At 37.5% G+C, this 27,329-nt stretch overlaps 1 protein-coding gene and 1 long non-coding RNA gene across 11 annotated transcripts in view; one reads left to right on the top strand and one right to left on the bottom strand.

The window, feature by feature from the left end:
- Window positions 1-27,329, bottom strand: part of PKP4 (plakophilin 4) — a 247,115-nt gene that overhangs the window by 62,091 nt on the left and 157,695 nt on the right. For 8 of the 10 annotated variants that reach the window (XM_047721819.1, XM_047721815.1, XM_047721821.1 and 5 more), the window contains 2 exons: window positions 19,807-19,841; window positions 4-135 (listed from right to left, as the gene is read on the bottom strand). In XM_047721819.1, coding sequence (XP_047577775.1) covers window positions 4-135; window positions 19,807-19,841 — 167 coding nt within the window. The remainder of the gene's footprint in view (window positions 1-3; window positions 136-19,806; window positions 19,842-27,329) is intronic. The other 2 variants (XM_047721817.1, XM_047721818.1) reach the window with 1 other exon arrangement.
- The window catches only part of LOC125095438 (uncharacterized), a 38,561-nt gene continuing 13,060 nt past the window's right edge, over window positions 1,829-27,329 (top strand). Inside the window, exons 1-2 of the long non-coding RNA XR_007125884.1 lie at window positions 1,829-1,900; window positions 14,532-14,613. This is a non-coding gene — a long non-coding RNA (uncharacterized LOC125095438). The remainder of the gene's footprint in view (window positions 1,901-14,531; window positions 14,614-27,329) is intronic.

Raw genomic sequence — 27,329 nt, 5'->3', positions numbered from 1 at the left:
GACCCTCACTTTCATGAAGAGATGTCTGTTCTGGTGAATAGAGGGTCCCCTGTTCTGGCTCTGTCCTGATGAGATAGTTGTTGGGGTGGACAGCGTCAGAAACTCTAGGTTTGTTTACACCAGTATTTGGCACATCTGTAAGAAGATAAGTTTAATCAGCTAAATCTAATGACAGTATTACATCAAAACTTGCTACAAAGATTCAGATATTTGTAACTTCTTATAATCTACATGTTAATACTATACCATTTTCATTGTAAACTGCATAATCATTTAGATTCTTTTTATATGAAAGTGTTTCATATACTCATTTTATTAATGTTTGTCTAAATTTTATGACAATTTTTCATCCTGATTACCACCCCAAGTTAACTTATATATTACAGGAAATTAAAATCTGAAAGCTGACCTTGTTTTCCTTGAAAAACTCACCTCTTAAGTGACTTCCTCCAAGAGGAAGACTCAGGGTAGGGATGGTGGCCAAGCATTTAATAAAAGATCCTCCATACCTCCAAATGTTTGAAAAAAAAAAAAAAAAAAAAAAAAAAACTTGCATGGTGTTTATATTATTGAGCTTGGTAATGAAATCTCTGAAGGCAGAGCTAGGGTTTTATGTTTTATTTCATGTTATCTAAAATCAATGGAACTCTGTATGGTGTTCTCAGAGTTACAAATGATGGAAATTTTAATTTTTTATCTATTTGCTTACCTTACTCTTTTTAGTCTTTTTCTGAATCAATATAGACATATCTAAACCTGATTCTTGTTTCCTCACTCCGAATCTGTCTCTCCCACTATCTTATTTTACTTTCAACTGTGTCATTTTGCCATCTTGATCTTAAAAACAAAACTATTTATCCCCTTCCCTATCTCCGACATCTGTTTTGTATGCTGTAAATTGGGGTGGTGTAAATCACACTACCTTTCCCCATTTCCATTCAAATGTGACCTCTTTTCTCTATTTCTTCAAAAGATATTTGCCCATCTTCTGATTATCTTCAGAAGTCTCTTCCTCAAACTTAACCTTCAGGTTGCTAACAAACATTTTTTTCAGGAATGCTGCTTCACGATCTCTTTGAAGATTTACATAAAGTCCTTATCACATTTTGAATCCCTTACGGATTTCAATGTTTTCATTTGTCTTTCCTTTCTTTCTTCCTTTAACTACTTATTAAGGCTCTAAGAATGATGCAGCTATGGGAAAAGATAGGTGTGTGGGGGAGACACAGGGAGCATCTGGGGGAAAGGAGCTTAGGAAAAATTTCCTATAGGAAGTAAAGCTTGCCCCTTCTTTACCACATGTAAACTCTCGCTATTAGTGTGTAAGCTCAGCGCCAGCAGGGACTTTTGTCTGGTCTGTTTATGTTATGTCCTCAGTGCCTGTGATAGGTACTGTTGTACTCCGTAGGTGACTGGTAAGTATTTGTTGAATAAATTCCCAGTTAAGAAGAGCAGCTTCTCTTTATTGAGTGTGGATTCACACCTGGCACCGTGCTGTAGCTTACTATGTTCAATAAAGTTTATCTATGCAAATCAAAGTAAAACTTGTAGGCATTGCTGATCAAGCTATTTTGGAAAGCAAATACAAGTTTTATAGGAGAGCCGGGAGCCCCGCTGCATTCTAAACCTTTAAGCCTGACACTGAATTCAATCCAAGGTTTTGTTCCCTAGCCTCCAGAAATGTTCACTGACATTCTTAATATAGACTTTTAACAACCTGTCTCCTGATTTATTTTTTGACAGTACACTTCTAGGTGGTAGAGTTCTGTGACAGTTCTGAATTCTGAAGTTTGGAATTTCCATAAAGATCACAGATTGTATATGGTTTCCCTGGTACACACTGAAACCTGATCTGAGGCTCTGTCAGGCTGATGATCCCGGGGAGTGATCCGCTTCATTCGTAAGTCTTCTGTTACGAGTTTCTCAGGTTCTACCTATTCTTATGTAGCACTTCTGGCTGGAATGCTATGGAGGACTAAGAAAAATACGTAGTTTGCTAGACTACTAGAGAATTATGCAGAGTTGGTGTGCCGGGGAATAGCGACACGAGGGACGGCCAGACAGCAGGGCTGTGCCCCAGTCTACTGTGACTTCATCCAAAATGGAGCTCTGACACATCGAATGTGAAAGGGCAACTCTCTGGAGATATGGAAGCACTCCTGTGGGAGCGCCAAGACTTCTCCTACATGGAAAATGTACCATTTTTTAAAAGAAAAAGAGGTTTAGATAGTTCTTAGCTTCAGCTTTAGTACAAGATTAAAACACGGGTCTCCAATACATCAAAGCTTTTGGCTTGGAAACACCAGGTGGCATGCAGTGTCAGGAGCTGAAAACTTATCACCATGGAAACCAAAACCCATTAGAGTCCATGTATGCCTCTTTTTTCTCTTTTTAACTATTAGGAACTAGTATTTAAATAGGAAAAGAGAAAGAGGCGATTGTGTCTCCTCATCCAGTGGAACAGTTCTTCACAAATCGTGTGACAAACAACTGTGCTCATTTAAACTCTTCTTTAAGAGAAGCTATTTAAAATAAATAATCTTAAACAGAGCAAGCACAAATTGTGAGGTACAGGATTCCACACTGGTCACCCTAATTAACAGAATTAGTATCTCAAAAAATAAAAAAACAAACAAAATAAACAAAACTGCCCTGAAAGTAACACAACCATGTACCCTCTTTAAATATTAGTATCCATTTCTTATACTTTTAAAGATTTATTTATTTGAGAGGAAGAGAGGAGCAGAGGGAGAGAGGGAGAGGGGGAGAGAGAATCTTAAGACTCCCTGCTGGATGCACAGTCCTATGTGGGGCTCAATCCCACAACTCTGAGATCATGACCTGAGCCACGATCCATAGTTGGATGCTTAATCAAGCCACCCAGGAACCTGTTTCTTATACTTCTAAATATAAGACCTCAAAAAAAAAAAAAAAATAGAATATGGAAAAGGACAGTGAGATAGATGGTAACTAGAACACTAAAATACTAAATTCCCATGTCCTCCAAATCTAATTTGATGATTCAAATACCTGAGTTATTTAGAGAACAGGGTCTAAATTTTATTTCTTTTTAAAGATTTTTTTATTTTTAAGTAATCCCTACACCCAGTGTGGGGCTTAAGCCCACAGCCCCAAGATCACAAGCTGCCATTCCACTGACCAAGCCACCCAGGCTCCCCTAAGTGTTTTTAAGTAAACACTTAAGTTGTTGTTTTTTTTTTTTTTTTAAAGATTTTATTTATTTATTTGACAGAGAGAGACCACAGTAGACAGGCAGGCAGAGAGAGAGGGAAGCAGGCTCCCCACTGAGCTGAGAGCCCAATGTGGGACTCGATCATAGGACCCGAGATCACGACCCGAGCCGAAGGCAGCAGCTTAACCCACTGAGCTACCCAGGCGCCCCTGAAGTTAAAGTTTTAAAAAAGTTGATAAATATGTATTTATCATATTATAACTATGATATATTATCATATTAATCAGCTATAAAGCAACCAATTCTAAACTATCAAGGGGGTCTTTGGTCATTTTTCTACTTCTATAATGAAACCTAATGGTAATATATATCTGCAAAGACAAAAAGATATTGGTATCTCTTCTCAGTCATTAAAAGAAAGTTAAATCATTTTCATACTGTTTTACTATAATTTACTGTTTTCTTGACAACTTGTAACCCCCAAATTACACACAAATAAATATATACACACATAGTTGTTATTAGTAAGAGGACCCAGTTCCCCATCATTGTAGAAGGTATTCTTGTAGTAGGGTAAGGTTCAAAAGTATTAACTATGTATTATTTATGTAGTCTTACTTTAAAATAAATGTCTTTTAAAAATAGGTGCTATGAGGAATAAAAGAAGACACTAGTCAAATTTACCAGAGAAACCGGTCTTACAAAATGGGATCACTTCAGGATCACTGCCATAAACTAGAGTGAAATAACTGGCATGTTGTGATTTAGCACAATGAGAACAAGAAACCGAGAGACGTTTTGATGAACAAAAATGGCAAACAGAGAACAGATACTTTTCCAAGCAAGACACACAAATGGCTAACAGACACATGAAAAAATGTTCATAATCATTAGCAATCAGGGAGATTCAAATCAAAACCACATTGAGATACCACCTACTGCCAGGTAGAATGGCCAAAATCAACAAGACAGTAAACAACGTGTGTTGGAGGGGATATGGAGAAAGGGGAACCCTCTTGCACTGCTGGTGGGAATGCAAGTTGGTGCGGCCATTCTGGAAAACAGTGTGGAGATTCCTTAAGAAATTAAAAATAGGGGCGCCTGGGTGGCTCAGTGGGTTAAGCCGCTGCCTTCGGCTCAGGTCATGATCTCAGGGTCCTGGGATCGAGTCCCGCATCGGGTTCTCTGCTCGGCAGAGATCCTGCTTCCCTCTCTCTCTCTGCCTGCCTCTCCATCTACTTGTGATCTCTCTCTGTCAAATAAATAAATAAAATCTTTAAAAAAAAAAAGAAATTAAAAATAGAGCTTCCCTATGACTCTGCAATTGCACTACTGGGTATTTACCCCATAGATACAGATGTAGCGAAAAGAAGGGCCATCTGTACCCCAATGTTCACTTTATTATTTTTTTTAAAGATTTTATTACTTACTTGACAGAGAGATACACAGTGAAAGAGGGAACACAAGCAGGGGGAGTGGGAGAGGGAAAAGCAGGCTTCCTGTTGAGCAGGGAGCCCAATGTGGGACTCGAACCCAGGACCCTGGGATCATAACCTGAGCCAAAGGCAGACACTTAACAACTGAGCCACCTAGGTGCCCTGTACCCCAATGTTCATAGCAGCAATGGCCACAGTCACCAAACTGTAGAAAGAGCCAAGATGCCCTTCAACAGACGAATGGATAAAGACGATATGGTCCATATATACTATGGAGTGTTATGCCTCCATCAGTTAGGATGAATATCTAACTTTTGTACCAACATGGATGGGAGTAGAAGAGATTATGGTGAGTGAAATAAGTCAAGCAGAGAGAGTCAGTTATCATATGGTTTCACTAACTTGTGGAACATAAGAAATAACACAGAGGACATGGGGAGATAGAAAGGAGTGAGATGGGGGAAATCGGAGGGGGAGATGAACCATGAGAGACTGTGGACTCTGAGAAACAAACTGAGGGTTTTGGTTGGGAGGGGAGTGGGGGGTTCGGTGAACCTGGTAGTGGTACTAAGGAGGGCACGTATTGCATGGAACACTGGGTGTGATGCATAAACAATGAATCTTGGAACACTGAAAAAAATAAAGTTTAAAAAAAATGGCAAACAGAATGTCTATGCTACTTCTTTCATCTGTGTACTGAGGAATATGTGTTACTTTTTTACAAACATGTTTTGTGGAACATCAAAAATATTTTATGGGGCATTTTCAAATATCAAATTAGCATCTTCTATGAAAATGCATGTCTAAGAATATGGAACTTTAACAAACTTCAAGGAAGAATGAAATAATTTCTGTTTGTGTTTTGTGAATGGGAGATTATTGGAACCAGGGTCCTTCTTGCCTGCTACATTTCATCTGAGTTGCCCCCAAATCACCTAAACAAGGGCAATTAATTAGAAAAAGCAGAAGGCTGCAGCTAAGAAAATACTAGAGGGTAAGGGACACTAATGCTGTAGGGCTACATAAATCTCATGTATTATCCACCATTAAGCTCACACTGAAAGATAAAACACAAAGTGTACTATGATTTATCTCCCAAATACGCACCAAGTGTGCATTGAAAATAGGCTCAGGAAACAGACCAAGGTCTCTCTAAATAACCTGAAATTACTGAAATTGCTCTGCTTTGTTAATTTCTGTGTCTTACTGTTTATGGTATATGAAATGGAGATCTATACTATGTGTTAAATCACCATGGAAACAGGAAACTAGAGATCAGTAAGGAGATTTTAAGTATATACAACTCTGTAACTAGTCTTTCACAGTCCAGCATATTATAACTTTTTGTTAGATTCTTCTTGTTTGTGCCTGTTCTGAGTTGCTATGGTGTTTAAAGGTTTGCCCTTACATAAAAGATAGTGCAATGTGAGTTTTGGCAGGACTCCTGGGATGGTAATAGAATGCAGTGTTAAGGCAGATGATGCTGTCTTTGACAGTTAAGGGAATTGAGTAGCTCTCTTTTCTTCCAACTTTGGCCTGTGAGTTGAGGTTAGGCTTTCATACTCTGAGTGGCAACACTTTATGAAAATATGAGTAGAAAATTTTGTCTTTTTTTTTTTTTAATTTTGTCTTATGGGGACTCAACTTCCTGTTTGGCTCTGGTATTCTGGCTTCTTGTAGGGCAACAGGTTCAGGAGGGAGTCTACATTCCCCAAAGCTACAACAATATTCCAGTGCCTTCTATGGCTAAGAAGTAAAGCTCTAGTCCAAATTCTGGAAGAGAACATGGATGATAGCCTTGAAGACTTCTCCTCTTCAGTAACTTCTTTGATGATTCACTTCTACAGTAGGTAACCCAATTACCAGAGGAAATGAGATGATTGGGAAATACTGTTGCTTAGTGGAAATGTGAATAGGGTGATGGAAACATGAACCATAAAAGCATTCTCTGATTCACAGAAGACACAGATAGACATTGACTAATAACTTAAGATCATAGATATGTGGGGTGTATGGACTCAAGATATGAATTACTATATACATATGATATCCTCTAAAAGCTGGGCTTTAAAATAAGTTAAAACCTGCAAGAATGGGCAGAAGCTCTTGTTTACTGAACTATTTCTTGTCTGGTTCTCTTGAGTGTATCTAGATTCTTGGATCTTATACATACTTATGCTATCTTTTAAAATATTGAGACAGTGGCTCTAAAAATTTTACTCATCTAGAAAATGTTGAGTGAAAAGCCTTGGAAAATGGAAACCATTAATGAAGTATCTTCTAGTTCACTTTAAACTTTGCTCTAAACACCAATTAGCCTCCCTTAAAATCCACTGTAAAAGCTTATCGGCCTGAATTCAATTTTGTGGCTTAAGCAAACTTAGTTTCTGCATAAGCTGGTATAAAGCACTTTATTTAATTTCTATAATGCAAATCTAAAAAGTATTTTATAGTTTTATATGTCACCACAGAGATCTCTTCTTCATAATATTTTAAAATTCCTGAATTTTGTTCAGGAATACAAAATGATTAAAAAATAATCATTAGAAAAAAAGGTCTTTCTGCAAATAGTCATATTAAAATGAGTATTTATCAATTTTGAGTATTTTGAGTCCAGGCATGAATTAAAATACAGGTGTTACACTTACATAAAGCATTTATACATGTAAGAGGACAACTAGAAAAATAAGGAGTTTAGAACTATAAAGATGAAAAGAAATAGATCACACATGTCAAGTTTCCAACACTGAGTTTATAAGTAGGGGATCATAAAAGGCCACGGGCCTCTTGCTTCCTACAGAGAAAGCTAAAAAAGAATCAAGGATTTTCTGTGATGTAAAAAAATCAATGATCTATGGAGTATAAGTGCTCAAAAATCATTCAAATTCAAAGATATACTTCATTCCTTTTAGGGCAAAAAAATGTTACCAAATATAGGAAAGGGTATATTTGATAGTAGGTCATAAAAGACAGATACCCTCTGCTAAAACTAAACAAAAAAACCCCCAAAACAAAAGCCAAGAAAACCTTTTCTTTTTAAAGATTTTTTTTTTTTTTTTAATCCAAGAGAGAGCATTAATAGCTGGCAGGGGAGGGAGGGCGGTGGCGGAGAGTAAGGGAGGAGGGGGAGAAGAGGTGGTGGGGGGCAGTGGGAGAGGGACAAGCATATTTCTGCCTGAGCAGAGAGCTTGGCTCAGGACTGGGTCACCTAAGCCGAGGGCAGGTGCTTAGCCAACTAAGCAACCGAGGTGCCCCAAGAAAACTTCTTTAAAACCAAACCAAACCAAACCAAACCAAACCAAACCAAACCAAACCAAACCAAACCCATAGAAATCTGTAAGGGTAGGATGATATTCCTATCAAAAAGAATAGAAAAGGTCTTCTGAAACTAGGTTTTACTGAGATTTTCTATTGGGCTATCTTTTTTGGTATAGATTATAATGATAGAGCTAAATGCAGACTAACTCTGGCTTAGGAATGAAATGTGGGGTTACAGATGGTAGCCTTTCTGACATTTCCCAAAGCAACAGCTGTAAACCGAGGAAGTGTGTGGCTCTGTGTGTTGAGGAGGTGGTAATGGGAAAAGGAGCTTTTAAACTTGATACTTTCTATTTTATTTTAGGCAGTTAATAGAGTATTGTTCACATATCACTAAGAGAGAAACACTTAAAATATTTGTTTAATGTGTTTATTTTAAACATAAAATGTTAGAGGCTAACACTGGATATGTGATTTTATTTTATTTTTTTTAAGATTTTATTTATTTATATGTCAGAGAGAGAGAGTGAGCACAGAAGCAGGTGGAGCAGCAGAGGGAGAGGGAGAAGTAGGCTCCCCGGTGAGCAGGGAGCCCAATGTGGAACTCGATCCCAGGACCCAGAGACCATGACCCGAGCTGAAGGCAGACGCCTAACCAACTGAGCCACCAGGTGTCCCGGATGTGCAATTTTAATACCTCACCAGGCACCTGGGTGGCTCAGTTGGTAAAGCAAAGCGCCTGGCTCTTAATTTTGGCTCAGGTCATGATCTAAGGTTCGTGAGATGGAGCCCTGTGTTGGGCTCTGTGTTGAGCACTGAGCCTACTTAAGATTCTCTCCCTCCATCTTCCTGTCCCTCATCCCGTGCCTGTGCTCTCTTTCTCTAAAAAAAGCCCTAATTCAGTGTATTTAAGTCTTATGGGGATGTGTTACATACATCCCCATAAAGTATGAGTAAATGGTGTAGGAACATTCAGATACATATTTGCTAAAGCAAAATGCTAACATTCTTATTTGATGCTTGCCACCCATGCACATACTCTGTCCAGTCTTTTCACTATAAGCATCTTTGCTATAGATTACTTTACCATAAGCAGTTTCAACACACTTTTGCTGTGTCACTAACTGGCTGTGAGCCAAGTTTGCCATAAAAGATAATTTAAAAAAACCTGGTTGACAATTTGTTTTCTTTTCTTTATCGATGTAGTACTCTTATTTTTTATTTTACTTAAATCTTAAGCCCTTGTAATAGTCTATATAGTGGTGCAGAGTTCTGAGCCCACATTTTGCACAGAACTTTGGGACATCTATCAATGGACACGTGAAAGTGTGCCAAGAACAAACAACAGCGTAGAAGCCTTATCACAGCACAACACAAAACTCAGGTTCAAAGATGTATTCTAGTATTTGAAACCTGATGCCTCTCCTAATGAAGAAAACAGAAAAAATGTGATGCCAAATAAGGAGATACATCAGCAAGCCAAAGTGTATAATGCTATCAACTAGAGATTTGAAGATAAATGCTGGGGTCCAATCTGCAAAATAGAAGCAGTATTGCTAGGACTCTACATTACACGTTTTGAACGTACTCAAATATTTTGCCCTTTGCAATAGTCTTCTACATTTTGCTACTCATTTTTCTTATTTCATTACGTCCTTTGAATGAATCTCTTTTTTTTTTTCATGATTTTATCTTTTAGAGCACAACCGCCTTATGGCTAACTAGTTATGCTGCGAAAGTATCTGCGGCTACGATGTGTACAGTGACGCTGCCTAGAACTCACACAAACACAGCGGTAAGTGCAGAGTTCTAAACTAGCAGAGAGGCTGATGTCCAGCACAGTAGAGGTAACTCGGTTTAAATTAGAATTCATTTAACAAAATCCCACCAGTGTGGAAGATAGACATTAAATCATGTCTACTGGCTGGAAACTGTCATCTCATACTGCATTCATCTGTGTCATGGCTCACACTGGCAGTATGGCCAACAGCTGGCTGGACTTAACATGTGTCAGTGTGATGTACTGTTTTAACCCCCAATATGCTGAACCCTTTGTTTAAAGAATGTGTATTTAAGTTTTTTAGAATTAAAGTTTTCAAACATAAGAGGAGAGAGAGAAGGGGCGCTTGGGTGGCTCAGTCAGATAAGCGCCGGACTCTTGATTTCAGCTCAGGTCACGATCTCAGGGTCATGAGATCAAGTCCCGTGTCAAGCTCCATGCTTAGCAGAGAGTCTGCTTGGAGCTCTCTCTCCCTTCCCTCGAAAATAAATAAATAAATCTTTAACCAAAAAAGCCCCAAACAAACAGAAGTATAATTAGCAACCCTCCCAATTTAATAATTACAACATTATGCCATACTTTTTATGCTCCATTTATTGCTTTTTCCTTTCTTCTGTTACAGAATTTTAAAACAGATCCCTCACATAAGATCATTTTGACTCTAAATACTTCCATATGTAGCTCTGTAAAATACGGACTTCAAAAAACGACATTTATTCCATCACACCACATAAAGAGTTCACAGTCACATTTTCCTGATGTCTCAAAAATTTTTCTTCAGTTGGCTTGTACTTGTCAGGCTGAAATAAGACTTACAGATAGTGTTGGACTCTGATTGTTACTTAGTACCTTAAGTCTAAAAAGGGTTCTCAGACCCTCATTTTCATTTTCTTGGCTCACTGAGGGAACCACAGCAATAAACTCAGGATGCTCCATATTCTGAATTAGTGTGTGGGTTTCTCATGGTGGCAGGTACATATCCTCTAACCTCTGTATGTCTTTTAAGCAGAAAGAACTAGAAGCTTTCAGGCCAAACTTCTGTGGTTAGAATACTTTATGGATGGTGTAGTGTACTTTATGTCCTGTCGTATTGTAACTTTTACAGTTAAGATCAGTCAGTCAATTCAAACGGTGGTAGTCTGATCTTCCCATATTTTCAAGTTCACCATCAACCTCTCTCCTAATGCAATGATTCCCAACCTTGCTTGTGTACTGTAATGGCCTGGGATAGGGGTGGGTGTAGAGCTTAGAAACTATTGCTGAGTCCCATGCCCAGGGATTCCAATTCAATCAGCCTAAGCTGAGGTCTGAATATTAGGAGTTTAAAAACTCCCAAGGTAGTTCTAATGTGCAGCCAGGATCGAGAATACAGAGGTTTCTGCATACACTGACAATCTTTGCTTGAATCAATTATTTCATTAGACGATGCAAATTGGTGATTTTTCTAATTTTATTGTCCTTTCTACATTTATCAGCAGAAATTCCTTTGGTATATTTTAGATATCTTTAAAATCTATTAATGGCCAGGGTTATTTGGTTATCCTAAAATATAATCTGTATAGGACTGGCAGGATAAACTTTTAATTCTTTTCTTTAATTACCAGCAATTAGATTAATTTACTTATGAGTAAGGCAGTATTCTCAGACTGCAGTGTGGGATCATGAGGGGGGATCTTCAAAGACCATTGATGCCTGGTTCGGGGCCCAGACTTATCAGCTCCGCAGGTGACATGAATATACAGCAAAGCTGGGGACCTCTGGAATGAGGTGTTGGTACTCGATTACCTCCATGGTGAAAAGTTTGTTTTTCGCTTGTTCTGGTAGTGGCTGTTGCATTTTTGTTGACAGAAAAATATATGTGATCATTTTGATCCAGATATGAAAAGAAAAGAAAGACATGAAACATGACAATTTTATGAAATTCCAAGATTGGGTTGATTCCTAACTTCCATAAGAACTAATCAAATGGAAGAATGGTCAGTGGTATGCTGGTCTTCATGTAATGTTCTGACTTAATGAATATTTAAGAATCATTTAAGTGATTTCACTATTTAATCTGTCCATAATAAAGCTTATGATATAGGGGAACTGGAAGTAAATGGCTTTTTTAAAGTCTAGTAACTTATTAAAATTTTATATATTCATGAAAATTTACACTCCTATACTCTGGCAACATAGTAAGCACTGACAGACATAACAATTGGTATAGGTGGGAATGGGTATTTGCAGGGACCCTCTCAGACTCTGAGAGTTGGCATAAAGGTTATTTTAAACTAAAGACATTTGCGATTCAACAGATGTAGAAAGAAACCTTCATGGAGCATCCCTTATTTCGCCAAAAGCAGAAAAGTCTGGGAGTGAGGCTGCCATGGGTCCCCTCTGGGGAGATTTATGGCTTGAAGAAACAAACAGGAGGACCACTTGCACCTGCATAAACAAATTATCACAAGATTTCTTATACCTGTTTGTTCCCCTAGAAACCCATTTGTTTTTCCCCACAGAAGCCTTTTCTGCCCACTTCCTCTACTCCATTAAGTTAGGTAGATAAAATATTTTATCTATTATTATATTTATAATTTAAGTATATTTATTATTATTATTTAATATTTATCTAAAATAGGTATCTTAGGTAAAATATTTTTGTGAGCTCCTATGTGTATATAAATATTTGGGGATTATTCTTCTATTGTCAGTTAAATCACTGGCCACCCCCAGTCACTTAACCTAAGAAAGCAGAGGAAAAGACTCACCCCTCCCACATATTGTTCTGTATTTCTGGTGGGCAATTTGACAATATTTGCCCAAAAAGCCCCCATATATGCCTTTGCCCAGGCAGTTCCACTTAAAAAAAATGTAATTGACAAAGATACTCAGATAGATGTGTAAAAAACTTATACCACTGTTTGCCAAAGGAAAAATTTGGAAAAAAACAAAATATTTACCAGTAAGGGACTGCTTACATAAATTTTCTAAACCAGGTCTATTCAGCCATTTATGGACATTGGGGAGGGTATGTGCTATGGTGAGTGCTGTGAAATGTGTAAGCCTGATGATTCACAGACCTGTACTCCTGGGGCAAATAATACATTATATGTTAACAAAAATAATTTTTAAAAAAAGAGGCCGATCTTGACATATTGATACAGAAACACATTTGGTTTTTCCTATACTGTTAAGAAAAAAACCAATCATACGACAATGTATAATATATCCTCATTGAATTAAAAATAAAACAAACCCAAAGGGTGTGTGTGTGTGTGTGTGTGTGTGTGTGTGTGTAGGTATGTGGGGCGATGGCCACGGTCTGGAAAGATGTGGTAAAGAAGGAAATGTTTACCTTTACTCCAAGTTTTGTGTGTGTGTGTGTGTGTGTGTGTGTGTGTGTTTAGGTGTGTGGGGTGATGGCCATGGTCTGGAAAGATGTGGGGAAGAAGGAAATGTTCACCTTTAGTCCAAGTTCTCCCAGACTCAATTTTTGTAAAATATAAGAAGGCCTTTAGGAATAAAACATTAAACGTTAAGAGAAACTTCATACTGGTGATCAAGGAAGCTACAGTGCTGTAGCTGTGTTAAGAAGACTGTGTGGCTCAAAAGGCCTGAAATAATAAGGGTGGAAAAACTTGGCCGATTTTCACAGAAATTCGTATCCTCCTGTTATTTAGAAGAGAAATATGAAGGAATGACTGTATGATGAAATTTTGTCATTAGTATAATTTATAGGCACACTAAATCATAACATCCAAAAGCCTCAATAAAATAATGGTCCTTTATACATGATTGCTAATCTAATATCCTATTTAGGAACATGTATAATATAGCTTCCTATTCTATCGCCTTCATTAACCGGGTACATTTCTACTGAGGCAGAAAGTGTCCCCATTTATGTCTGTGTCTTATCTCCTGATATGCTAGTGCTTTTTTGTGTTGTAAATTACTTGCTTCAGATGGAGGGAAAAAGAAAAATAAATCGACTTAGGGCTAGTCTTTCATTCCTCTTTAATCTTCAGTATTTATGTTTTCGTTTGTTTGTTTGTTTTAACCCACCACAGTGGAAGAAACTTGTGTCCATTCGTTTTGGAACAAAATTTAAATATATAAACAAAATGCAAAACCTAATCCCAATAAAGTCTTAAATTTCGTAGTGTACATGAACTACTACTATCAGTACGTACCACACAACAATGATTTAAATGGACAGTGTGTGAAAACTGTGGCCCTCCAGTACATATTCCTCAGCAAAGGGATGTGGCACTGTGAAGTTAAATCATCTTATCAGTTTAAAATTCCTATTTTATCACAATCTTTTTCGTTCTCTTTCGTATTTATTATCAAATATCAACTATCTCAACTAAAGTCATTAATATTTTCTCTCTTACTTATTACTTACTGTAAAAGACTCAATCAAGTCTCTTTACCCTTAATCCTTTCTAGGTCAACCAGAAATTCCCCTTACTTTCATTTGCCTGTGTCTTTTGCTAACTCATTGCTTTCAGAAAGACTCTCATCTTTTGGCTTCTTTTCTTTCTTAGGAGTGGTAATTCCCAATCAGTTATTTAACATACATTAATATCTGCTCTTACGACTACTTCTCAAGTGCAAATGAGCCTAATTCTTTGGCCTGCGGGAACAGACAGTGTGCTTGGGTTTGGAAGGAGGCTTCTTCTCTTAATCTCTAGGGAAGGTGGGGGGGATGGCGTGGTGGTGAGAAGGGAAGGCTAGGATTTTCCTGCTAATGCCATTTTGCTCCCCGCCCCTCATTTTACACATAAGTACTAAAACTGGAAACTGCCTAGACTCTAGTAATTTTTTTTCCTGGAACAGAAAAACTGTGAAACTGTGACTTGTGGCACAATTCATTTTACAGGATATGGCTGGAGGATTTAAGTAACAACCAATGAACACTTTAACAAAAGGACTCAATTTATGGTTTCAACAGCTTCTGTCTGGTAGGTAACACATACTATGTATGGCGGTGTTTTTGTGTGTGCGTGTGTGTGTGTGAGTAAACTGGTGTGCTTTTTTTAAAAGAGAAGTAAGCCCGAGGTCTTTTTTTCCTTTTCTTTAAAAGCTACTCTGTATAATGTTTTCCATCATGAAGCATTATAATTACATGGGAATGTATATGCATCTCACTTTCCTCAGGGTTTTACCTATGACTTTATTATATATTTTCATGATTCTGGTGTTTATCTTCTATTTTATTGTCTGTGTTCTCAAAAGCTACCTCAAATTCTGGCAGAACATAAGAAACTGTACAAATGCATAAATTTTTAAGAGATATGAGGATGTGATTGGTCGAAAATGGAACACTAATAAAAGAGAAAACAGGAAGGAACACTAAGACAACATTCCTTCCTCACTCATTTTTAGCAGAACATATATATATATAAAACACAAAAATGCAAGGTTATAAGAAATGCAAGGCTAGGGAAAAGACTGAGCCAAAACAGAAAATGATAAACTCTCCACAAAAGACAAAAAGATGTGCATTTTATGTTTTTAGACAGTAGATGTGTAATGCTAATAAGCTAGAAAATACAGAACAATGAAGAGAGGAGGAACAGTAAAGCAAGATAACAATAAAGCATAAATGCTTCAAGACAACTTTATTCCTTCTGGGGAAGCTTCTCCTTAAGACTCCTTCCCAACCAGCCTGAGGACACAGAAATGTTCTGTGGAGTGGACAGTTCTTCCTCATGCTTTGGGAAGTCATCTCTTTGAGCACCAAGCTTAAAAAGCTTTGGCTTTTTACTTTCAAACAGCCAACCAACCCTCATACAAAAACCAACCAAATGACCGACCAACCAAACTCAAGCAAATGAGCAAAGGGATTCTGCTGAACTGAATCACAAGCAATGGAAATCTTTTCTGCCTAGGGCACCCTGAGCTTGAGCTCTTCCTTAGAAAATGACTCTGTAGTAAGTTAGCTATTTAAAAACAAAATTCAGCAGCTGTTCTCCGTTTCCGGCGTTTCAACAGAATGTACCGTCCTGAAAATACTTGAACAGGTAAGGATCTCTCCCAGGTACTGAACAAACCACTGCTCCACTAACAATTTACCTGACTGCTAAAAAGCTTTTAAAATGCCAGCTTTTCAAGTCAAATTTGTTATATATATATATATATATATATATATATATATATATATAAAGGTAGAGAAATTGTCTACAGGAAAACATTCAAAATATTAAAGAAAAATGGGGAACATTAAGAGACTTTCAATCCTAAATCTTTTCATGTAAATCCTTTCTTATTTAGGAAACCAAGAAAATTGAATAAATATGTTACTTTTGTCAAGATCTAGCTAAACAGGGTGCCTGGGTGGCTCAGTCCTTAAGCATCTGCCTTTGGCTCAGGTCATGATCCCAGGGTCCTGGGATTGAGCCCCGCATCAGGCTCCCTGCCCAGCAGGGAGTCTGCTTCTCCCTGACTCCCCATGCTTGTGTTCCCTTTCTCACTGTCTTTCTTTTTGTCAAATAAGTAAATAAAATCTTAAAAAAAAAAAAAAAAAAGATCTAGCTAAACGTGGACTGGACCGAAGACCTTTTAAATACATATATATATATATATATATTTTTTTTTTTTTAAGATTTTATTTATTTATTTGTCATAGAGAGAGAAGCGAGAGTGAGCACAGGCAGACAGAGTGGCAGGCAGAGGCAGAGGGAGAAGCAGGCTCGCCGCCAAGCAAGGAGCCCGATGTGGGACTCGATCCCAGGACGCTGGGATCATGACCTGAGCCGAAGGCAGCTGCTTAACCAACTGAGCCACCCAGGCGTCCCTAAATACATATATATTTTTACTTTTAAGCCACCCCTGCCCCTTATTCTGTCCAGGACAGCCAAATTCTAAAAATGAGATGATTTTTCTACTACGTTTAGTATCTCTGCATGCAATGTGGTAAAGAGAAGATAGCTGTTAAACTTTATAGGAAAGTAGCAGCAAAACTTCCATTTTATGCCACTATTTACTTTTAGTCAAACTTCTAAAGACATCTCTAACTACTCAGGAAAAGAAACATGAAACAAATCAGATTTTACTTTTATGCATACAATCAAATTTCAATTTTCTACCCTTATCTTTGTACCTTATTGCCAGAGTTACAACTTAAATGTCCTAAGTATGGCTGAAAAGTAGGCAAATTCGAGAAAACACACAAGTAATGTTAATACAGTTTAAATAAGAGAAAGTGGAGTAAATAGTAGTTGTGATGGCAGTGGTTGAAGATTAATACACTCCTCTTCCCCCAAGAGAAAAAAAAGGGTAAGTAAATGCAACACCTGCCAGTTCTGAACAGGAGTTTGGGTAAGAGTGTATTCTGACAAAACTAAGAGATGAAACATAGTTATTAGGTGTGATTTACAAATGTAGCTGTCTTGAAGACACATGAATTACTGGAGCTGTATTTCCCTAGTGCTAAGGTATTTAGGGAGCTACTTGGACAATACACACACACACACACACACACACACACACACACACACACACATAAATAATATTATATCTATGTTTAACTCATGAGTAAATCACGAGGGTGGTGGTCAAATGACTGAAACTGAGTAAAATACCAGAGGGGAAAGAAGGGGGGGTAGAAAGGACATCAAGGGCCCAGATATTTCATTCTCTGTTATGTGTCCTTCCTGATCTCAGTTCATTCTCTCTGTATGTAAATCAACACACTAATACCCTGCGCCTGGCTGGCTTTAGGTAGTGAGAAACCACCACTTGCCTGCTGCAGCTCAGCTCAGCCAGACGTTCTCCTGCTCTGCTCCAGGCAGCACTTCTGGCTGGGCTTTATCTCCTTCCTGGGTCCAGCTAATGCTGGAAATCGCCCCTGGCCCCACTTAACCCACTGCCCCCTCAGTCCTAGAAATGGTAGCAGCTGCAGGTATGATCAGTCTCTTGGGTGCTTCAGCATGCTGTTCAATTCTCCCAGACCTTGCAACCCGTACCTGAACCATAACCTCCCAAATCAAATCCCTCATGTGGAACCACCTGGCATGGGCTGGGTTTTCCCTGCCTGACTGATGACAGCTATCAGCCTTGGGCTGCACAGAGCTCTCGCCTATCAAACACTACCACTCAACAGAAAAGGGCAATGTATAGGAGATTTTAGTATTTTGTACCTAGAAGGAAATATAAATGATGACGTCAAATGAGGAAGTACAAGAGGATCAATGTTACATACCTAAAGGGAGGGAGGAATAATACAGTCTTTTCAGGAAAGCAACTTGGTTACCCATAGCAAGAGCCTTAAAACATGTTCATATACTCTAAATAATATTTTATTTCCTAAAAGTCTAGCCTAAAGTAAATCAAAGGTACAGATATAATTTTATATATGGGGTATTTACCACAATGTTATTTGTAATAGTAAAAAATTAGAAACAACCCAAATGTCCAGAAATAGGGAATATCAGTAAATATGGTATATACACCTGTAGTTTTCCTTTATAGCTCCTACCACCACCAAATTTTGAGTGTATAGAGTTATATACCTCCACTAGGCTTGAAGCACTTAAGAGGACAAGGATATTTAAACATTGACAACTACATGCTAGACAACTGTTTAAGGCTCTCAAGAAATATTCTGGAATAAATTAATGATGCACTATTGAAGATAAACTTACAGAAGAATTTTACATTAAGTGGTAAATTTTTGCTATAACCAAGTACCAAATGCACTACTGTGTGCTTTGCATTTTTCTTTAAATTCTTCAAATCACTTTTTAACAGTTACACAGTTCTGATATTTCTCCTGAGGAATATTTCAGTCAGGTGACTTCTTGCTCAGAGAATTTCCAGTGTTCCCCCATGAGCTGAAGGAGAGTTCAATTTGGAGTTGTATTTACACATCTCTGTAATTTGATCTGATGTGGCTATCTAAACTTTCCACATTTTACCATCTCCCAAACCAGTTTTAAATGTCTGGGTGTGACATTTCTGTCTCCTCTGCTGCCCAGTGACAAAGCACTCTCCAGAGCCTGGCTACCCGTCAAACCCTAGGCTCCAGTCCCACCTTCTCTGCAAAGCTATCTCAGAAGTAGGTTGTCCATTTACAACGTTTTCCACGCAATATATTTCGGGCATCTAACCGATTATCTCGTGGCCTGATTAAAATCTTATATTAAACTACTGCTAATGAGTCTTAGTGCTAAGTAGCTTTATGTTTGTCTTTGGTTTGAATAAAAGCTACAATTCTTGGGAGTAGCTTCTTTATAAAATAGCAGAATGTCTTGTATGCACTACGAGTAACACCAAGATCCCGATAACAGGTTCTGGTAAACTGAAATACCAGGCGTTTGGGGATTTTTGAGTTCTAATCAAGTACAAAACTCGTTTAAAAGTTGTCAAAGTATTTATATTTCAAGGCCCATTCTACCATTTATATATTGATGACATGGTCCTTCCCATTATAAGTGCCACAGGAAGTGCAGCAACGTGCACGTGTTGTGCTCATCACCATGTGACCAGCGATGTGTACAGTACAGGGTCCCTGGTGCAGGTGCTCGACAAACAATGAACAGCGAGTATGAAGACATCAAATATTTGGCAGGAGGGCAGACACCCTCCTTAATGTAATTCATCCTTTATATGAAATGAACTTGGGGTAAAAAGATAGGGAGATTACATAAGAAGCTTCTGACTATATTGGAAGCTACCATATATTTTATATATGGACACATAAAGAATATGAATGCTTAAGGCAACTCTTCTCTTGAGTGTGGGAAACACTATGAAAGGAGAGACCCTGATTTATATAAACGATTAGCCAATGTTCCCAGATGATGCCGTAACTTCTGTGAGGGCACTGCTGTACTTTCTTATGACAGAAAAGAAAATATTTAGGTAAAATAAGTTGATATTAAAAGTGTCCAGTGATTATAACATTGATACGTTGATGTCCGATGCTTGAACTTTCTTTATAGCTGACATATACAAACCTATTTCATAATGTTCAAAAAAATCAAGTAAACTAAGAACCACTTCAAATCAAGGCAGCTCAATATTGTCACTGGTAAAGGCTTTGTTTGGCTTATGTCACCAAGAGGCAGTAAATTGAGAGAGCATGCTATGCAACTGTTCTTGTTGTGTGTTTAAGACATAAGAAAGATTTTTTATCTGATAAAAACTCATACCTGTTGATCTCCAAGGAAATGACTTCTCAGTTGAGCTAGAGAAAAGGGAAAAAAAAATGGAACATTTACTTCCTTTGTCATAAAATTTAACTGTGGGCCTATTTTGCACATAAACATTTAATTTTCACATTTTATTACATAAAAGAGTAAAAATCTCAAACAAAATTTAAAGCCACGCTTCTAACTAAGTTAATTTTTAGACACTATTTAACCTTCCATATCAATTTGGGGCAAAACTTTATTTCTACTAGAAAATTAAGGCAAATTATTAAGTGACAAATTCCCCTTGGATAAGACAAATAAAATAGCATTACTATATATGATATTCATGGTACTTATGACATATTATATTGCTTTTTGTGATACTATGTAAACTGTATACACATTAAAAAGAACATCTACATTATACACAAAGTACTTCTCTATATATACACACATCAAAAAGGACCCGAAAGGCTGTTAAGAACTTCATTCATTTTAGTTATTTTCAAAAGAAGCCCTAGAAACTCTAATATACAAAAGTTAATAGGTTTAGTTTGAACTGAATGCTACCTTATAAAACTTAAGTCATATAATAAATCTTTATATCAAAAATATAAGGTTTGAAAATCCAGGAGAATATTTTAGTTATCATGTCTCTTAACAGAGTTTAATAAATTTAAATTTTAACGAATTTGTGCAAACATTATCTGTGCTTCCCTGCCCCTCTGCCTCACACTCCCTGCCCCCCAAATACAGGAAAGCAGGTGTTAAGGGACAGTGTGGTAGAACACAGGAGCAAGAGAACAAGAGGCTGGATTATCAAACATAATGAAGTACTTCAATTATCTCCTTTATATTATTCACAACAACCTTATGAATAGATACGTAATCATCCTTATTTTACAGGTAAACAAACTGGCCAAAATCTTTGCTATTAACCATAACTGCTGAAATTTAAACCCAGGATGGCCTGATTCCAAAGTCAGGGATTCTCACTACTATATATGGCAGAAGGGCTTCTGATCCCATTTTTGCATTAAACACGTACAGATACGTACATACAATATGCCTAGAAAGAAGTCTGGAAAAATAAAAACCAAAGTGTTAACAACAGTTATTTCTGTGGAGTACAAGTAAAGTTTTTTTTCTCTCTCTTCTTAAACATTTGTACTTTTTTGAAATCAGAAAAAAAAGCATATATTGACAGATTTTTGGAGTGTATTAAATTTAAGTAAAAGGTATGTGACTTTGGGTTTAAGGAAACACTATAAAACAAAGGATTTGGAACAGAAGAAGGGAAAAATGCTTTGAGTGCTATAGTTCTAAGATTTTAAGCTCTTGTTAACCCCCTGATATGTCCCCAATTCATTAAGTGGTTAATGAAACTCCGGATTCAGTTAAGAATTCCCTAAACTTCATTTTTGTGTGTGAATTGCCTTTACTTTGTCAGAGGCAAAGCAGTTTCCACTGGGGACCTTGAACTAGCTGCAAGCTGGGGGTTAGGGGGAGGGGACAGGCTCCCAGTGAATGGAGTCAATCAGTTAATGCAAATCTTAAGCACTCCGCTGACAGTCCTTTATCTGGCACACTCCTGATTTCAGAAGGGACTGATGGAACAGGAAAAGATGCTGACTTGGTCAAACAGCAGTAAGGGCACATTTGTTGTCTTTCTCTCGAGGATTGGTTATCACATTCTGTGACACCAAAAGTGGTTCCCTACATGGAATCAACTTGAATCTGTTTTTTAATTTCATTCTATCGTCTAAATTAGTTTTCTAAATACTGAGGTTGATATTACCCAATTGTGGTCCTATCAAAATGTTTATCTAGTCTGCCAATATTAAAATATGTGATAAATTAAACTGCCATCCAGAAATGTTTACTATACCTCAAGTTTCATGGGAATACTATGAAAATTATCTTCTGAGTTTGAAACTTACATAACTTTAATGAAATACTTTAATAAAAGATTTTTTATTCCCATAATTATAGATCGCAGAATATAATTCATGTTAATTGCTCAAACTGGGAAAAGGTTGTGGCTATTTTGCTCATCTTTTCATGTCGAGTGCCTGCCATACTGCCTCACACATAGCAGATGCTTAATGTATGTTGTTGTAACAAACTGGGTAGAAGTAATATTGAGTTTTGTTTTTTTTTTTAAACAAGATTTTAAAAAATTTATTATTTATTTACTTGAGAGAGAGAGAGAGTGAGAGAGCGCAAGAGCAGGACAGAGGGACAGAGGAAGAGGAACAAGCAGGGCTCCATCTCAGGACATGGAGATCAAGACCCGAGCTGAAGGCAGACACTTAAGTGAGCCACCCAAGCACCCATAATAGAGTTCTTAATTGTTCTGAATGATCAGGTATATATAAAGTATCAGTTTACTTTCCTCAACCAGATCAACTTATTCTCCTCCACTCTAGGTAGGAAATTCCTGTAGCCTCAATTAGGTAAACAGCATTTTTACTGCTGAAAAGGCCTTCAGGGTCATCGAAATACATATGATCTCACTCATATGTGGAATTTAAGAAACAAAACAGAGGATCACAGGGGAACAGAGGAAAAAACAAAACAAGACAAAAATCAGAGAGGGAGATAAACCATAAGAGACTATTAATCACAGGAAACACTGAGGGGTGCTGGAGGGGAGTGGGTAGCTGTGTGATGGACATTAAGGAGAACATGTGATGTAATGAGCACTGTGTGTAAGATTGATGAATCACTGACCTCTACCTCTGAAACTAATAATAGATTATATGTTAATTATTTGGATTTAAATTAAAAAATACAAATAGCCATTCCTAGATGAAGGTAACAGAAGCCTCAATTAATATTCTTATCTATTTTAGGTAAAAGATAAAAATCATTAGGAAAATAAACTAGTATTTGGATTAAAAATAAGCAAAAAGTTCGATGGTATTTTTTGAAGACTGAATATTCAGCCCAATTACTTCACACTAATCTTACAAATTCTGTTATAACTGGTCATGTTTTTCAGAATAGTCTATTTTCTTTTGAAACACTCATTTTAAATGATTCGTAAATTGTTCACTACTCTGGGATTTGGGGATTAGATAATAAATATGTGCAATTTTAAAATGCTGTTATAAGTCACTGAATGTAACCTGCTTTTATTAGAACAATTAGAGGCAGCTCCATATTAGAAACAGGCTTATACTTGCCTTCTTCCCTTCCTCTCTCCAACCATCTAATCCTAGAAACACTTCCCCAACTTTTATTGACTGTCTACAATGTGTCTATAGGCACTGTGCCCACAAATGATTCCATCCCACTCCCTTTCACTTCTTATCTGAAGACGCCAAGTAGCTTGTGTTCTAGGAGCTTCCGCTGGAATGTAAAACACATTTTAAAATATGAGAACTGAATCATCCATGATAACTTTGTTTCAGTGGAAAGATGCATTCACAATTTCTAATGACTTAATTATCAACAACCTTCTAGAAAGAAATCCATTCATAAGTTTGGGACTGGCTAGTCACACAATGAACAACAAGTAAAAGCAAGTTCACCAGCAAATTAATATATTAATGTGAACAATATTAATTTTAAGGAAGACACCATACCTTCATCACAGTGTTACATAAAAATCTGAAGTAAACCACTGTAAAATTCTACACACTTCAGAAATTAAATGTTTGATTTTTCATTTCACAGACATAAATGGAGGCAAAAATATGTTTGCTAGACATGTATGGCTGTGTTTGCTTATTTTGGATTGTCCCACAAGGCAGAGAACGTGCTTGCTCATACTCCTCTGCGGGGAGGGGGACCAGGGATTGAGGGTCTGTAGGAAGCCATGTGAGGGGATGGCAGTGGTACAGCGCGGGGCATCTACAGTGGACCCAGCAGTGGCAGTGGGCACGGTTCCTAGACACCCTCCCTCAGAATCAGGTTCTCTGACTTTCCTAGAGATTTCACCAAGATGATACCAAAAAGCTTTTAGTAAGTTCCTGTGGTACTTACAAGTCAGAGAGGCTTCCATTTGCAACCAAAACCCCTGACTGATGTCGCCATAAAATGAAGTATTACAACTGAAAACAAATACAAACGGGCCCTCTGAAAAGAGGCTAAATCTTATTCTTTAACTCTAAAGCTGAACTTCCAAGTGCATACAGGATATAACACACTTTGTGTTCAACATATTGAAACTCTCCCGCCCCACCGCCCCCTGCAAACCAACTCCCACGTAATCATGACCACCTAGTCACTCAAACTGAAGAACATGGAATCATTTTATCATTTTATAAAATCATTTTATTTCCACCAGTGTGGAAAGCTCCATGAAGGCAGCAAAGTCAGCCTCATTCATAGCTAGACTTCCAGATGCTAAGGCATCTGGCCCGTGGCAGTCATTTAAAATATAAACCTTCTGAATTCATCCCTACTATCACATTCAGGCCTTCATCTTCTCAGTGTCTTTTGGCTCAAACATCCTTCCAACTCTCCTAACTTGTTTCCTGGCTCTGATTTCTCACCCTTTTAGGCTCTCTTCCATGATGCTGCTACAGTGATTTTTCAAACCTCTGGGGCCGACACCATTCTTGTGATGCTGATAGGTAACAGACCCAGAGGATACAATTTAAATATCTCAGTATGCCCTAGGCAGCCCTCTGCCACCCGGTTCCTTCTCGTCACCCCTTTTCCACACAAGCCTACAGTCTAGGCACTTCTAATTACTTGCAGTTCCCACACATAACGATGTTGCTTCAGGCTACCAATGCTATTTTGGGGATAGAATGTGTAGAAACAGTCTGGAAATTCTTTCAGAATTATACAAATCCTAGAATGGCATATACAGGTACCCTGTTACAATATGCATGTTATATACCCATGAAATTGAACATTCTAATAAAAAGTTTATTTTCACTGTATCACTTAGGAATAATTTTGAAAAATGGTCTACTTAAGTCTGTCCCCAGTTTCCTTCTACTGTGTGTGATGTGGGCTAGCCTGTACTAGTGGACACTATCGGTAAGCAGGAGCGGAGGGGGCAGTGGAGAGTTTGATGATGCCACAAAGTAACATTACTTTGTCCTTCCCTTCTTTCTCCTGGGTCTAGATGGGGTTCTTCCTATTAATAGTAGGTGCAGGCTACTACCATTACTCTCCTACAAGACACACTCAATGGAACAGAACCCAAGAGTTATTTCTCTGTTGAAAAGAAAACCAGGCCACAGCTTGAGACTAGAACATAGTCAAACTGTAAAACTTAACTGTTTGTTAAGTTAAAAAAAAATCTCCATATTAACAGTGAAGGGAACCGTCAACAAAGCCTACTGAAAGGAAGGAGATATCTGCCAGTAATATCTATCTGCTAAGGAGTTAATATGCAAATATAGAGAGAACACACACAACTCAACACCAAAAAATCTCCCAAATAATCTGATTAAAAATGGGCAGAGAACCGGAAAAGTCATTTTTCCAAGAAGACATACAGATGGCCAACAGACAGGTGGAAAGATCTTCAACATCACTATTCCTCAAGGAAATGCAAAATAAAACCACAATGAAATACTACCCTCCACCTGTCAGAACGGCTAGAACTAAAAAAGACAAGAAATAACAAGTGTTGGTGAAGATGTAAAGAAGTAACCCTCGTGCGCTGCTGGTAGGAATGCAAATTGGTATAGCCATTGTGGAAAATAGGATGGAGGTTCTCAAAAAAGTAATAGAACTAACATATGACTCAGTAATTCCACTCCTGGATATTTACCCAAAGAAAATAAAAACACTAATTTGGAAACGTATATGTACTCATATTATTTATTGCAGCATTATTTACAATAATCAAATTATGAAAGCAGTCCAAGTACCCACTGAGAGATGAATGGATAAAGAAAATGTGGTGTATACATACAAAGGAATATCACTGAGCCATAAGAAAAAAAGAAGAGAGCGAGCTAAACATTTGTGACAATGTTGATGGACCTAGAAGGTATTATGCTAAGTGAAATAAGTCTGAGAAAGACAAATACTATATGATTTTACTTACATGTGGAATCTTAAAAAAAACGCACCAAAATAAGAAACAAACAAAAAGCAGAAACAGACCCATAAGTCTGAAGAACAAACTGATGGTTGCCAGATGGGAGGGCAGTGAAGGATGGGCAAAATGGGAGAAGGGGAATAGGAGAAAAAAAAAAGAAGAAAACCACTCCATCAAGAAATTTTATAAGCACACGTACACATATGTATATAAATAGAACCCTCATTAATAGTTCAAATATTAAGCATAGTCACGAAACTATGACCATCTTCTTGAGGATAAAGATTGTGTCTTAATTTTGTGTTTATCAACTAGCATTGAATAGGATGCTAAATAACTGATAGCTGATCTTAATCTTAACTCTTTAATCTTTTCAAGGTAATTCTTATGTAAATTTTAGAAACTGTTTTATTCTACGGAGTCAGATCCCCCTCGCTCCTTGATTTGGCTCTTTCTGTATCTTATAGAAAAGATGTTTATTGTACATATAACATGAATCCAATTAATACTTGCTGATTATCTATTGAGTGCCAGACATTATTGGATGTTGGGCTGTAATAGTGAAAAGACACAAACTCCATGTGTTCCAGTGCTTACAACTATTTTAATAAACACTCGTTACGGCACTTGTGTGACTCCCCCCACTGGATCACATGCCCAAAGCCAAGAAGGTGTCACGAGACTTTTGGGAGGCTGTTCTTAAAAGCCAGAAACCTTAAGAAAGGACTCTGACAAGCACAGCAGTGTTTGACGGAAGAAGCACTCACGTATCTGTGACAACCCAAAGTGCGAAACATTTGTCTTAAAACAAAAAACAAGATCTAGCTCTTTTCCTAACTCACCTAGCAAGAGGCAGTAAGTTAGTACTGGGACCACTCAGGTAGAAATTTGAATGTGAAGGCTCTAGTGGGAGAAATATGAAGAAGTATGACATGTATTGCCATATTCTAGAGTTCGCTTCAATTCTCACAGCTCAAAAATAGTGAAGGGCTGGCAATTAGCCAGTCTGGGAGACCACCAACATAATATTCGACATATCCAAGTAAAACGAAAATCTCTCCCCTTTGTGTTATGACAATGTCTTCATGTGGTTGTTTAAACCATCCCAATTTAGGAGCATGACCTGATCTATTTATTTCACTATTACAACATATTCTTTCACAACGTTTTTAAAACAATTCTTAGCTGATCTTCCTTTACTGAACAGAGGTAATTAACAGATGAACACTCATTAATCATATGTTCACTAACTATTTTTACTATTAGTTTTACTCTTTTGAGTTCTGACTGGAAGTTCTGAGCTCCATACAAAAGTTCTGTATTTTCTCTGCACATCTTAACTCTTCAAGAACTACCACATGTTTACAGATAAAATCCTAGTAGCTAAAATAAATTCCAAATTGCATTTGTCTTTTTCTACCAACTCATTACTGTCTTATTTCCAGTTTGTGATTTGCTTATGTTAAAAATTACCTTTCAACTTTTTCACTTGTTATCGGGTGGGCTTTATTATTCTACTAATTGGAGT

Source organism: Lutra lutra, chromosome 3 (assembly GCF_902655055.1).
Source record: "Lutra lutra chromosome 3, mLutLut1.2, whole genome shotgun sequence".
Lineage (NCBI taxonomy): Eukaryota > Metazoa > Chordata > Mammalia > Carnivora > Mustelidae > Lutra > Lutra lutra.
Note: the sequence above shows the minus strand (reverse complement) of the source record. Positions and strands in the feature narration are given on the sequence as shown.